General features: G+C 38.6%; 1 protein-coding gene across 11 annotated transcripts in view; it reads left to right on the top strand.

The window, feature by feature from the left end:
- The window catches only part of PAM (peptidylglycine alpha-amidating monooxygenase), a 267,335-nt gene that overhangs the window by 158,005 nt on the left and 95,323 nt on the right, over positions 1 to 14,007 (top strand). For all 11 annotated transcript variants that reach the window (XM_079786765.1, XM_079786768.1, XM_079786767.1 and 8 more), the window contains exon 6: positions 8,656 to 8,743. In XM_079786765.1, the coding sequence (XP_079642891.1) occupies positions 8,656 to 8,743 (88 nt within the window). The remainder of the gene's footprint in view (positions 1 to 8,655; positions 8,744 to 14,007) is intronic.

Here is a 14,007-nt window from a genome sequence, read left to right as displayed (position 1 = left end):
AGTGAACACTGAACAAGTGTTTTGTTTGGCCATTTTCTAAGGCAACATATCGAATAGTAGCCAATTTACCTTTTTGCCTTAAATTATATTCTTGTTTGAATGTAAGTAAATATGTGTTTTTTAAGAAAAGCCACTTGTTCATAAATTCTGCTGTGTGCCAGTTAACGGGGATGTGAGGTGTGACACAAATTCAAGGAAACCCCAGCCTGACAGAATTCTGGAAGGCATGACTACACATGTCAGGGCATAGGAAAAGGACTTTCTCCTTTTGCTTTTCAGATTTCTGGTGGGAAAAATCACAAAAGGAAGAGTACAATTCAGATTGCTTATTAAGATGATGTTAAAGCCCTGGCCAGTTTGGCTCAGTGTATAGAGTGTTAGCCTGTGGACGGAAGGGTCCCATGTTCGATTCTGGTCAAGAGCACATGCCTTGATTGTAGGCTCGATCCCCAGTGTGGTGCATGCAGGAGGCAGCCAATCAAAGATTCTCTCTCATCATTGATGTTTCTGTCTCTCTCTCCCTCTCCATTCCTCTCTGAAATCAATAAAAAATATATTTTTTTAAAAAGATGGTATTAAAAACCAAAGTTGCATTTGAAAAAAATCATAAATTGGGCTTTATGCTTGTGTGACTAATTAGGTAATTCTTTTTAGATAAACATACTTCTTAATTTTGAGAAAACACCATCACAGTTGTCATGGAATTTATATGTGCATATGCCTGTCACATTTACATATGAGCATACACAACATTTGATGTGTTCATTTGTCTGTGTTGAATTATTAAGTGTGAATTAAAGTGGGTGTTTGAGGAAATACTAGAATGAAGATAAGTATAATTTGTATACTTTGAACAAAATCATAGCTCTCCCTAGAGCATTGCTTTTGTTTATTGTTTTACTAAGAAATCCCAGAATCGGGATGGGTGACGGTCTGATAAAATCTGCATTTGACCACTGAACTGTGAGGCTGTCTAAAAGGTGTTTTACAGACACTCAGAGGAATTGGCTCTGACAGCAGCCCATTCAGCCAAGAAATTTGACTGTCATCGTCATCCACTTGCTTTCCTTCACATGGATGACCAGTAAATAAATGTGTCTTTTCCTTAGTGAATGATGGCAGGTCCCTATCTATCAAAATGCTCTATACAAATGAGATAGAAGCCATGGGATTTAGAAACAGATGAAATTAATCTAATGATCCATTGCTTTTTGTTTTCTTGGGCTTCTCTCTTGAATGTAGAACAATTTCTATTGCAGAATTGCACAGTTATACTTGACTATTTCCAAATGTGGCCTTTCTTAAACAAAGCACACATTAAGGTGATGCTGAGATGCTTGAAAACCTGCAGGGACAACCTAATTTTGATCATGTTCATGGGTTAGTACATAGTGTGACTATAAAGATCAAGGTCTGGCACAGTTATAATACTCATATATCCACATTTTATGGCTTTGACAGCAGTAAATAAAAGTATGTGTGTGCATGTGTGTGTGTGTGTGTGTCTGTGTAAATTCCCATCCTCATGCAATCACTCTGTCACCTTTTTGCTTCCACCTAGGATTTTCCTCAGAATGAATAATGTAGTCTCTGTCTCCCACATGAACATTGGGTCCCTTCCAGCAGGCACCCTAGGAAGCTGTTCTAGTTCCATAGTGAAAGCTACGTGGAGAGAGCTGAGATAGCACAAATAAGATACTCTATTCTAGGGTCTCTGATGAATGGACAAAACCTAATTTGCTTGGTCATATCATGAAGGAAAAGCTGCTGCTATGGACCTTGTTTCAGAGTATTTCTTAAATGTCCTCCATCCTTAGGTCACCCAGATGCCCATATTTCCAACATGACCCTCAACAAACCTCGGGGTTTTCTCAAGTAATAAAAAAGGGAGGGGAGAGGAGTAGGAATCATTTTATTGTATTTTATATAGCTGAGATTTAGGAAAGTCTTTAATTAGATACAGGTAGAGATTATCAAACATAACTGGTGGATGTTAACTAGACTTATCTTGGTGATGATTTTACAATATATACAAATATCAAATAATGATGTTGTACACCTAAAACAATTATAATGTTATATGTCAATTATATCCGTGTGTGTGTGTGTGTGTGTGTGAGTGTGTGTGTGTGTGTGTAAGTCCCCATCCTCATGCAATTACTCTGTCACCACATATATAACATGTGGACATAGTTTTTTTAATGCAGTAATATCAAAATGCCACCATCATCCCACCCCCAGTAAAATGGTCAGTTCAATTCAGAAAGCCGGGTTTGGATCGGAATTGCTGTGTAAACGTCCTTCAGTGGCAAGGGTTTGTGGTGCTTTGATGCTGAAGTAGCCGATTCAGCTATTTCATGGGGGAACGGGGGCAACTTCTCTAAAGATCAGTATGAATTTTTCTAGTCAGAGAAAATTTCATGAGAGAGATAGGCAAGATTTGATCTGGCTCGGGGAAGGTCTGCAGAGGGGAGGAGAATATTCCAGCGGCCAATGGTCTGAGCAATGGAGGAGCACGCCAGACACGAGTGTGCTCCTTGCTAGCTGCATGGCCGAGGACAAGTTCCTGGGCCTCTCTCTCCTCAGGCTCATTTGTGGGAGGGAAAAGAGACCTGCTCCTGTGGTTGTTGTGAGAAGTAAATGAGCCTGGCGTAGGGTAAGCCCTCAGTAAATGTTAGTGATTCTGGCTGTTAAGTGAGATGGGCTGCCTGATGTGAGTGCCGAATGCAGGTTGGCAGCAGTCATGTTAGAAACGTGGTGGGCTAGCCGACTGGTGCAGTATCATGCATGACCTGGAAAGGCAAGAGGGCGGATATGGATTCAGTTCTGGGGTAAAGTAATAGGGGACTGTTATAGGAGTGACATCACAAAAACTGAGCTTAATAGAGCTTCTGCTGTTTCGTCTTGCATAGCCTGGCTGACAGGGTATTTATTGATTATTTCCTTGGTTCTGGCATATGCCAAGAAGTTCAGTTTTAAAAGGTATATCATCTAGAAGTTTTATTCTTTTTGTGCTAAAATTCCTTTTTTTAAATTAGTAGGAGTTCTGTTTTATTTTTTATTATTATTTTAATCATTATTGTGAAAGTATTGCATAGGTCCTCCTTTTTCCCCCGTTAACCTCTTCCAGCCCACTCCTGTCCCTTCCCTCTCATGGGCTAAAATTCCTTTATTTGGAAGTAAGGGTTATTTTATTTAATTTTTAGTTTGTGTTCAATTTGTAGACTTGCTCAGGTATCTTATTTCTTGGATAATTTGGCAACAGTAGCTTAAAGTCCTTGTAAACCACGTTAAGGATGCTTTCTGAATTGTGTGTTATTGTCCATGCTAGTGAGAGTTAATGACCATTTCTCTATTAAATTTTCTGATTAAAATGTTCAAGCAAAAGGTCTTTCTGCTTGTGTAGAATTGCTTTATGGATACACAGGGAGCTGGTAGAAGATCATATAATCTGCCATTGCTGTGGGTTTTTAACATGCTGCCCAATGGGCAGTATTGCTGTGAGCTTTACATTTTTCTGAACCTTTTGGCTCAACTGCAAGATGACACACATTAAGGCTGATCATATCCTACACTTAAGTTACAATTTAGAGCATTATCCTCAGTTCCTATGAATGGTTTTTGAAGTATAATATGTATTTTTTGGAAATAAAGACATATTTATGTGAGTGATACTAAAATTCGGAGGCCTGCTTGTAATTTTTTTCATTATGACAATTTCTTCACATTATTGTTTCTTAAACCTTACACCTCTCTATTCTCTCAATATTGAAACAACTCTAAAGGATCAACTAACTTTTGCCTTCAGAAACTTTTTTATATATTTATTTTGAAAGAAACCTTGTTTTTACTATTTGTCCTATGCACGTAAAAGAGCAAGGCAGTCCAAGTTAACTAAGATGAATTAACTGGATTTTTAGTATGCTCACACTATATAGTATATTCAGGCACTAAAAATGTTGATTGTAGTCAGAGTCCCCTGTTATTCATCTGTGAAACTTTTCAAAGATACACTTGCCTGTAATGACCTCGGGAGATTTGAATGAAATATTGATGAAGAAAGGGGCAAGGTTGATCTAGCATTGACGATGGGCACCTGTATTTTGAACAAGGTACTACTGATGCACAAAACCAAGGGTAAAGTACTATTGATGGAAATTGTTTAGTAACATGGAAAAATACCCACAGTATGCAAAATAAACTTTTTATTGTGTATAATATGTTCCCCACTTGGAGGAAAAAAGAAATAGAGTTAACAACAGTTATCTCTAATGATATATCACACAGCAATTCTAGAAGGCCTAAGTTCTGGAGATCTAAACTTGCATCTGCAAATCAGTTCTTTTTTTTCCATAGGTTAATTATCAAAGCCTATATATAATACTAGAGGCCCTGGTGCACGAAGTTCGTGAATGGGGGGGGGGGGTGTGTCCCTCAGCCCAGCCTCCACCCTCTCCAATCTGGGACCCTTAGAGGGCAGTCGGACATCCCTCTCACAATCCAGGACTGCTGGCTCCCAACTGCTCGCCTGCCTGCCTTCCTGATTGCCCCTAACCGCTTCTGCCTGCCAGCCTGATCACCCCCTAACCACTCCCCTGCCAGCCTGTTTGCCCCTAACTGCCCTTCCCTGCAGGCCTGGTCATCCCTAACTGCCCGCCCCTGCAGGCCTGGGTCCCCCCCAACTGCTGTCTCCTGCAGGCCTGTGTGCCCCCCACCTGCCCTTCCCTGGAGGTCTGGTCGCCCCCAACTTCCCTCCTCTGCCGGCCTGGTCACCCCTAACTGCCCTCCCCTGCAGACTTGATTGCCCCCAACTGCCCTCCTTTGCAGGCCTGGTCCCTCCCAACTGCCCTCCACTGCTGGCCTGATCGCCCACAACTGCCCTCCCTGCTGGTCTGATCCCTCCCAATTGCCCTCCCCTGCTGGCCATCTTGTGGTGGCCATCTTGTGTCCACATGGGGGCAGGATCTTTGACCACATGGGGCAGCCATCTTGTGTGTTTGGGTGACAGTCAATTTGCATACTACTCTTTCATTAGATAGGATTCCCCTACTGCGTACTTTTAGCTAAAGAGGGTGTTCCACATTATCAACAGTAATTTAGGATTGGTTGTATGTACATGGATGTCTCCTTAATCGCTCATTCCTCCACTTGGCTATCTGTGTTCTTCGAAGTCTTTCCACGTCCTGGGTCTGGCAGATATGTCAAATGTTGACAAGCAGATCCGGATATCTTCTTGGAAAGGAAAAATAGAAAGCCAAGAGTTAAATGAAATTCTGTCTTAGTTCACATTCTTAGTGTATTTTATGGCCCTGATTGTAGTCTGATGTTAGCTAAAAGAGGCCATAAATCCCCAACAACCTCATACAGTTACAACAAATTTTGCTTAGAACTCCAGAAAATAGACCCAGTTATCTCCTTGCTCAATATGTCGCCCACACACATACTTTCAAGTCTTTCATTTCAGATGGCATTATCCTTTGAGAAATCTTTCAACCTGTGCACTGTGTGTCATCATATTTCCTTTAATTAATATGCATGAGGCACTATTTCTGGAGTTTTAGTCCTTCAGGAGAATTTGGGTCCCAGGACTTAGTCACACTTATTTGCCTATAAAATTTTCCCTGATCTTCTGCCTCAGGCAATCTGAACTGTGAACAGCCATTGAGACTGAAGTACCATTTCCACTTTAGCAACTGTCATCGTATTACTGAGTTAGAAGAGTCGGTGGCACATTTAATCTAATCAGATATAGCACGCTCACAAGGCTGTGTTTATGCCCGTTTGTCCCCATCCGGAGGCTGCCTTTGTTTATTCTGCCTGTCAGAGTCACACACATAAGTGCAGTTGTCTTCATTATTAGCCTCTAGTGCTCTTCCCCTTGGATCCTTTACTTCTTTGGTGGATGATGGGAGAAAAAGAAAGAAGAGGGAATTTCTTATAAGATGTGCTTTTAAAATATCTTTCCATATTCTGTCTTGTGTAGTGTTGAAAGCTCCAGCCTACTCAGTGGTCCTCACTGTTGTTGACGAGGGGTGGGGTCTGGATTGGCACAGCCAGGCATATACATAGGAATGGAGAAACCCAGGAAATGAACCTGTCAGCCAGTCTTTTCCCAGTTGACCCCTTCGATGAAATTGTCCCAGTCCTGCTTTATTTTATGTATCTACTGTTTGTTTTAGATTTACATTTTGATATGACATTCTTTTTGCTGGAGGTATTTTTCAATTGCAATAAATTGTATTTTGAGCTGTAACAATGCAAATACGTCAATATACTCTTCCGTTAGGATATGAAAAAGTTGGTTGGGTGCCTGTTTTCACTCTGTACTAATAATTTACTTAGCATTTAAATTAGATCTTGAGTTTTTGAAAGAATGTATGAGTTAGTGAGAGTGTTTATGAAAGGGAACTCTAAGGAATTTTCTTTTACTACCACTTAAAGATATCGATCTGTTTCCGTGGGGGAGGAAGAACTTTCCTCTGCTCTCAGTGATCTAATAATTAAATAGACATGAGACAGATTAACAAGACAAAATGACCATATTTAATTACATATGTAGAGTCAGAGACCTTATATACGTGAGAGGTTCAAAGACAGAAGGGAAATATGGGTATATAAGATGTTCTGAGCTAGGGATGAGGTAATGCAGCTTGGGGCTTCAGAAGGTAATTGCAGGGAAACCACATGTTCAGCAGTTATTAGTTTGCCCTGCCATATACAAAGGTAAAAAGTCATTTATGGTGATGACTCTCATCATGGGCCAGGTTCCTAATTTAAATTGATCTAGACAGTTAAGGGAGGGGGTCAGAAAGTTCTTTGAGCCTGCAGGGTCTCAGTTGCCTTTAGCTCAAAGTAATCCCCATAACACTGAGGCACATCCTATATAATAAAAGGGTAATATGCAAATTGACCGAACAGTGGAATGACTGGTCGCTATGATGCGCACTGACCACCGGGGGCAGACGCTCAATGCAGGAGCTGCCCCTAGCCCACAGGCCCCGATTGCTCGATGGCGCACGGGGAGTTGGGGTTGGGTGGTGGCAGGGGACAGAGCCGGCTGCCAGCAGCCGGGGAAGATGGCCCTGATCCCAGGCCAGGCCTAGGGACCGTACCCATGCACGAATTTCATGCACTGGGTCTCTAGTACCAAAATAAAAAGACAGAGACAAAAAGCCCACCTCGGGACTTTTTCAGTTTTCCTTCTGCCAGGGATGATCGCGAGAGGATTATGGGAGAAAGGAAGCAGAGCCTGCCCTCAGCTTGAGAGTTTATGGAGATGGAATCCCTCTTCTTCTTTCTATTTCTCTTGCTAACAAACTAAGGCTTGGTAACAATATGATTTTCTATGGTTTGTGAACTGTTGTAACTGCCAATTGATTCTTTCCTTCCAAATATCTTCTTTAATCTCCTAGGCTTACTGTGTTCTTTTGTAATAGAAAACAAAGCCTCAGGTTATATGAAGTCCATTTTCCAGCCTTCTCCTGTTAGTTTTTTAAAATGAATGTGTGGGGTTTTTTTTAGACTTTAAATTCTTCTTTCCAGCACAATAAATGAAAAGCTTTTTATTTTCCCTGAAAGTTGTAAGTCAAGATGTCTCCTAGTAGGTAGCCTGTGTTTTCTGATCAACCACACTTTGCAAGTCATGGTGCTATAGTAGAACATTTTTTATTTTATAAATATGTGTGTCTCAGATACATATTTTAGCAGCAAAGGATGCTTTATTAATTTTATCAACCAGACAAAAAGAGCTAAAAGATACCGTTTTATACATACTTGAGAATTAAGATCATTTGAGGCTATTTAGCATTTTTCTGTGTAAAGGTGACTTGTAAACTACCTCATAAGACAGCAGTTTGAATGCAGACTAAAGAAGATGAGCCAAACCCAACCCAGGAAAGAGAGCTTGTGCTCAATATTGATCATGCATAATAGTATACTTAGCTTTGATTTCTTTCTTTGCTTTTCCTCTGAACTGATTTTTGTTTATTTTAATGTCTTTCAACCACTATTATTAGGAGAAAAAGAGAAAGGACATTGAATAAGTTTCAGTATCCCTTTAACAAGTGCATAACACTCATCCTGGACAGTCATTTATGTATTTTTATAAAGATATATTTTCCACTTTTCTAGTAAATTGTTTCTCCAGATTATATCCCAGTGACTTCTGTAATTTTAAGATGGTAATAAGCTTGTACTGCATTATGAATCCTTTTGCTCATGTTTGACCGCTCACTGTGGTTTCTGTTTCGTGCCGTGTGGTGCTGTGTGTTTTATGGCATTCAGTATTCTGCTGATATCTGGATGAAATATATTGTAAATCCATAGCCTGGGGCTTTCATTTATACCCACATAATGCTCTCTTCACTTTAAAAGGGGCCTTCCATTTAAAAGTGTATGTGGGTGTATGTGTAGTTTCAGCCTACTAACTCATTATTTTCTTTTTGTTAGGTAATAGTTTACTATTGTACTAAATTAAATGATCAAATCGTGCTCATCTTAAGGAATGAGACAACTTATACAGTGAGGGCATTCTATCCTAAGAGCATCAAAACATCTTTGTTATACAGCTGTTTGAACCGTTGAATAGTCTCTTGTGACATTTGTACAAGGAAGTGTAACTTGCATTCATATTCATGTATTATTTTCTCTTAACAGTTGACTTCAAACCTCGTGCCAGCATGGATACTGTCCATCATATGTTACTTTTTGGATGCAACATGCCTTCGTCCACTGGAAGTTACTGGTAAGGAATAATGGGCTCATAGTAGAAAGGGGTGTAGAAAATGTGTGTTTTTACTAAGTACAGAGTGCATCTGTGCAAGTATTCTACAATTGATTAATAAATAGGCAGAATATTTTCTTCTTTAAAAAAGAACTTGGTTCTTTTGCAACAAGTCGTGCTCATGTTTGTTTGTTTTTTTTTTGTGTTTTTTTTTTTGTGTGTGTGTGTGTGTGTTTTCGTGCTCATGTTTTGCTCATCACAGTTATTCCTCTGCTCTGGAGCACATCCGTCGGTCTTTGACATTGACTTAATAAAGATATGTCTGTTGTCACAGAGAGTGTGTGTTAGGATGCATGCAGCTTGAAAAGAAAGACTAAAAATTTAGATAATGGGTACTCTGGTGTTTATTTTATTTTTTTTTATGTTCATGAAGACAGCACCCTGGCTGTATTCATTGAGCACTTTTTTATTCCAGACACCATTTCATTTTACCCTAACATCTCTGCAAAGCAGGTATTATCACCCTTCCTTTACAGACAAGGAGCTGGAAGCTCAGATATTCAGTAACCTGCTCAAGGTAACACAGCCAGTTAGTGTCAGACCAGGATTTAACCTTAGGTTGTCCGGTTCCAAATCCAGTTACTTCTGTTTCACCACACTGTGTCTTATTTATTCAAGTAACTGTTGCAGTTTTAGAATTTATTTTAATCACTGTGGTGAGCCTTAATACCATGTCATGAACAATCAATAAACATCTATTAAATGCTTGTTATATGTCAGAACTGCAGCAGATGCTGTGGGAGGTTCTAAGATAAATAGATATGTTTTCTACCCCCAGAAGCTTACAGCATAATTATGGCTTGAGATCTTCCCTTTCATTTTGTTCTTCGGTGGTAAGAAGATCAGTGAACTTCGAAAATAACTGTGCATTTTAAGCCTCACATTTTGCACTAATAGTCAGAACCCTGTTACATATTTAACAGCGCAGAGTGACTAGTGTGTCTTCCTTTGCATTGGGAAGAGGTCTGTTCTGTGGTCCTGTTGCTGCATGATCACGTAGGTTGATAGACCCTTCTCTGCGCATCCTCGTGTGCATTAGGCTGATTCGAGGCCTGTAGCAACTGCTTTCTGGTCAGTTTTATAATAAACAATTGTTATATGTATTTGGAACTGTTAAAAGCACAGGGAAATTAGTGGAAATCTCCATGGACCAAGTAACATCAAAGCATTTGTTAATAGGCTTGAGTATTTGATGAAAGGGACATATCACATAGGAACCTGTCTCACATGACTGAATTTATGCAAAAATGGAGTCAGCAAATCACAGTTAATATCCTTTGATATCAACATTCCAGTTTTTGCTCTCCAGTAGATTTTTGTAAATAAAATGTTGGAATTAAAAGATTATTCTCTGACAGCATTTCTGAATCTGATTTAACCAATTACATCCTTTGGTTTTAATGTTTTTTTTTAAATAATTTTTCTGAAATTAGCAAAATTTACATTTGGATTAAAATGGTTAAAAATAGCTAGAAGGGATGTGAACTTGAAGAATCTGCTTTAGCTTCACCCTGATTGAAGAGAAAGAGTGAAAAAGTAAAACGTCACTTACACGTTATTATGGTTCTGATTATTAAGGAAAAATATATAAATGAACTAAGCCTAGCTCAGTGTTCTCATGTTAAGGGAATATTTTGGCTATTTTAAAGTATTATTTCATATTCTTAAATATACTATTATTTTGGCTATTAGCCAACACATTATTTTGGCTATTTTAAAGTATTTATTCATATTCTTAAATATACTATTTTGATATTAAGTCAATCCAAAGGACTTCTAAGTTGAGGAAAGAGAACTCAAAGCAAATTGTAAATGAAAGTGAAAACAGTAATTTTGAGTAACGTAATTGCCACACATACTATTTTGCTAAAATTATTACTGACAAGGCAGCATAGTAGAAAGAAAGAGTAATGAACTCACTGGCTGGATTCCCTGGGCATGTTACCTGTCGCATGTGGTTTGGCCCTGGTTTTTCATTTTATCAAGATACTCTCACTAGATCATTTATCTATAAAATTCCATAGTTCTATGCATATAAGTTGCATGCAAAGGTTGAGTCAGATTGAAAGGCATCATATCAGGAGTTGGAGATGTGTGCAGCGTTTTGCCATTGGGTTGCATCATTAAGTAATTAGAATTCTTAATGACATTATACCCATAGCATTTTAAATAGATTTTAAAAATCTGTCTGGCAGCCCGTATTTCAACTTAATCAATAGGCTTGTTATAATTGACTTTGTAACCATAAAACAAGGACAGTAATCGATGCTGTTATTCATCTCCTCTTAACCAAGCCCAAAGTGTTCATCTGACATTTAAAAGTAGGATATATACATTGTCTGTTCAATATGAAAACTGGGAGATATGCATTAAGTAAAACTGTTTCTGGTGACTGACTTCCGCAACCCAGCCATACTCTCGATTGAAAGATGGGATAGACTCCCCCCTCCCCCCCAATATTAGCAAAATTCATTGGTCTTGAAAGAATTAGAGCTCTCAGGATATTTTATGGATGAACTTTTCAGTTGCTTCACAAGTATATCCTTGGTTCCCTACCCCCAACACTGCACAGGCTCAGCCCCGGAACAGACAGCGGATGTTTTCCAGCTGCTTAGCCTCTTATCTGTCCCACCTGAATTATAATACAAGCACCAAAATCTATCACTGTCTGAAGCCCTGCATTATTTATCTAAAGTATCTAAGTTGTGGAATTTATCACACTCATTTTACCGATGCAAATCTAATTTTCAGTTGCTCTAAGATACAGACAGTACTTAAAAGATTTCCAAATTTCACCTATATTTTTGGTTATTATAACTATAATGGTTCTTTGATGCTTCAGAATATCAAAAACCTATTCACACTCTAGAGAAGTCTTTATGGAAAAGTAAGGATGTTTTAGTGAAAGAAGGAAAAGCTAATATTGGGATATTTTAATACCAAAACATCAAGCTAGGATTTCCTCTCTTCACTGTTGGTTAGATAGGGTTTCCCTGTGTTCACTTGACTGCTCCATTTTCATTGCCAGCAGGTTGGCAAATAGGTCTGTGTCTCTAATAAAATAAAACATCTTCCCTGAAATTATGAAGTTATAATTCATCCCCTGTCTTCAAACAGCACTTTTAATATCGAGGCAAAGAGCTATTCTGATGATGTTTCACCGCTACAGTGCCCTCCTTTGCTCTTTGTAATTGCCTCTTTCTACTGTTCATTAAAATATATTTACAGTTATATTAAGTTTACATGAAAATAGTAGACACAGCATGAAGCAGTTTTCATTATGTAGTCATTTTAATTTTAAAGTTTTTTTTTTCCTCTGCACATATTCCAGTCTTTTGTGTCTCATTCCAAATTAGCAGCTCACACTGGTAATGTGTCTAGTTAATTATATGCATGTGCATTTAAATTGCACACATTGATGTGAACCTTTTAATATACTGTAGGGTGGTCCCTTTATGGTTAGAGTGGGCCTGGTGCTCAATTCCGAATTTACATATCTCTCGAGGATGCAGATCAGGACCAGCTGGTGGAAAAGCAGCAGCTCTCCTGGCCCAGAGAAGGCAAGAGTGCCTGTCAGATGCACCCCACACACCTTCTTCCTCAGGCTTTGAAAAGAAACAATTAAAACATCTCGAGACCAATGGAAAGGAATAGCACCAAGCTTGGAGCAAGCATAGCTATCGCATGACTTGTTGGACTTTATTTGAGCTTGCAGACTTCATTCAAAGCAGAGCATTCTAAGTTCCTCAGATGTGTTGGCTACATAGGAGCCATAGGTGAGCAGGTACTCTTTGGGGCTTTTAAAAGTCAGTAAGGAAATGAGGTGGTGAAAACGGAGTCATTTAGATGTAAAAATTTTATTACTGCTCTCCACTAAAAAAAAATAGCAAATTTTAGGAAATCGAAATATTGCATTTATCTATTTTATGAAAACTTTCTCTACTTTTTTTTACTTCTACGATAAAAAATTTTTTAAAATGAATGGTTAACTACAAAGAGCTCCAGGATTTGAAAAGCCTGGTATTTTCTTCATACAAATTGCTTTGGCATGTGAGGTAATCCTGGAGTACTTTGGCTTTTTGTAGTGTGAGATCCTACAGGCTTGTGTACCTTTATTCTGCTGAGTAAAGCACTTAAGGCTTAAAGCAATTTATGACTGTCCACCCCAGGATTGTGTTCATAATATTCCATGATTAAAGTGAACGGGCCTCTTATGTATCCTGCTTTGTACTTTGGCGTGATCTTCTATGCAGAGCTGAAATTATATTTAGTCATAGCAGTTCATATTTGATTTGGAAACTATTCCTAATGACGCTTATCATGACCAAGTACTCTTTACAAATGAAATATGGCTCCTATAGGTTGTTTGATCTTTTTTGAGAAGAAGAATCCCAGCTGATTAAATGAGGCTGTTTTTAGCTGTTCTAACTTGGAATCATTCTCCAGCTAAAGCAGTAGTGCTTCACCATCCTATGAAGCTTTAGCGTAAATCCCTTTCCATTGCTTCTATTTATTAACCACCTGCTGTGTCTTTTTAAATGCCACTATCTCCACAGAGTTACAGATGCTGATGAAGGGAAAGAGAAAATAGCTAAAACATATACGTAAATATATTTAGAGAGAGAAGCATGTATGTGAAACACCCTGCTTGGTTACTCATTTAAATGACTCTTTTGTCGGTTGATGTTGTTAAAAGTTCCTTGCCTCCCTCATGATGACAATGATCCTTTGGTTGAATATGATATTTGCTGCCTTTATGCATCCACTCTATATCCAGCTACTTGCCCTCTGTACACTATGCAGTAAGATTCACATTGTGCCTTCTGCAATCCCCTCTTATTTTCTTCCATAACCAACTTCTAAAGTTAAATATACATAACATCCTTGTCAGTATAAACAGAAATAATATAGTCTCCAAAATCTACCCTTTTCCTTGTTCTAAACACTGTAAAGTGTGTCTTTGAGTATAGTAGCTGAGTTTAGACATACATTTTTATAGACTAACATTAATTGTATTCATTTCCTTATTCTACTTGAATATTATAATATATTCACATTATATTGCATAGCAGGAGAGTATAAAAGATCACTACAATACACTTGGCATCTTGTTCTAACTCCTAGTCACCAGTGATCATATTTCTTGGCTAATTTTTAGGTGCCTGGACTAGAGGTGTTGATAAGAGTTTCATAGCAACTGACTAATTCCTAGTAGACTGGTGCCA

The sequence above is a fragment of the Cnephaeus nilssonii genome (genome assembly GCF_951640355.1).
Source record: "Cnephaeus nilssonii genome assembly, chromosome: 2".
In the NCBI taxonomy this organism is placed as follows: Eukaryota; Metazoa; Chordata; class Mammalia; order Chiroptera; family Vespertilionidae; genus Cnephaeus; species Cnephaeus nilssonii.
The sequence above is the reverse complement of the archived record's forward strand: the minus strand, read 5'-3'. Positions and strand labels throughout refer to the sequence as shown.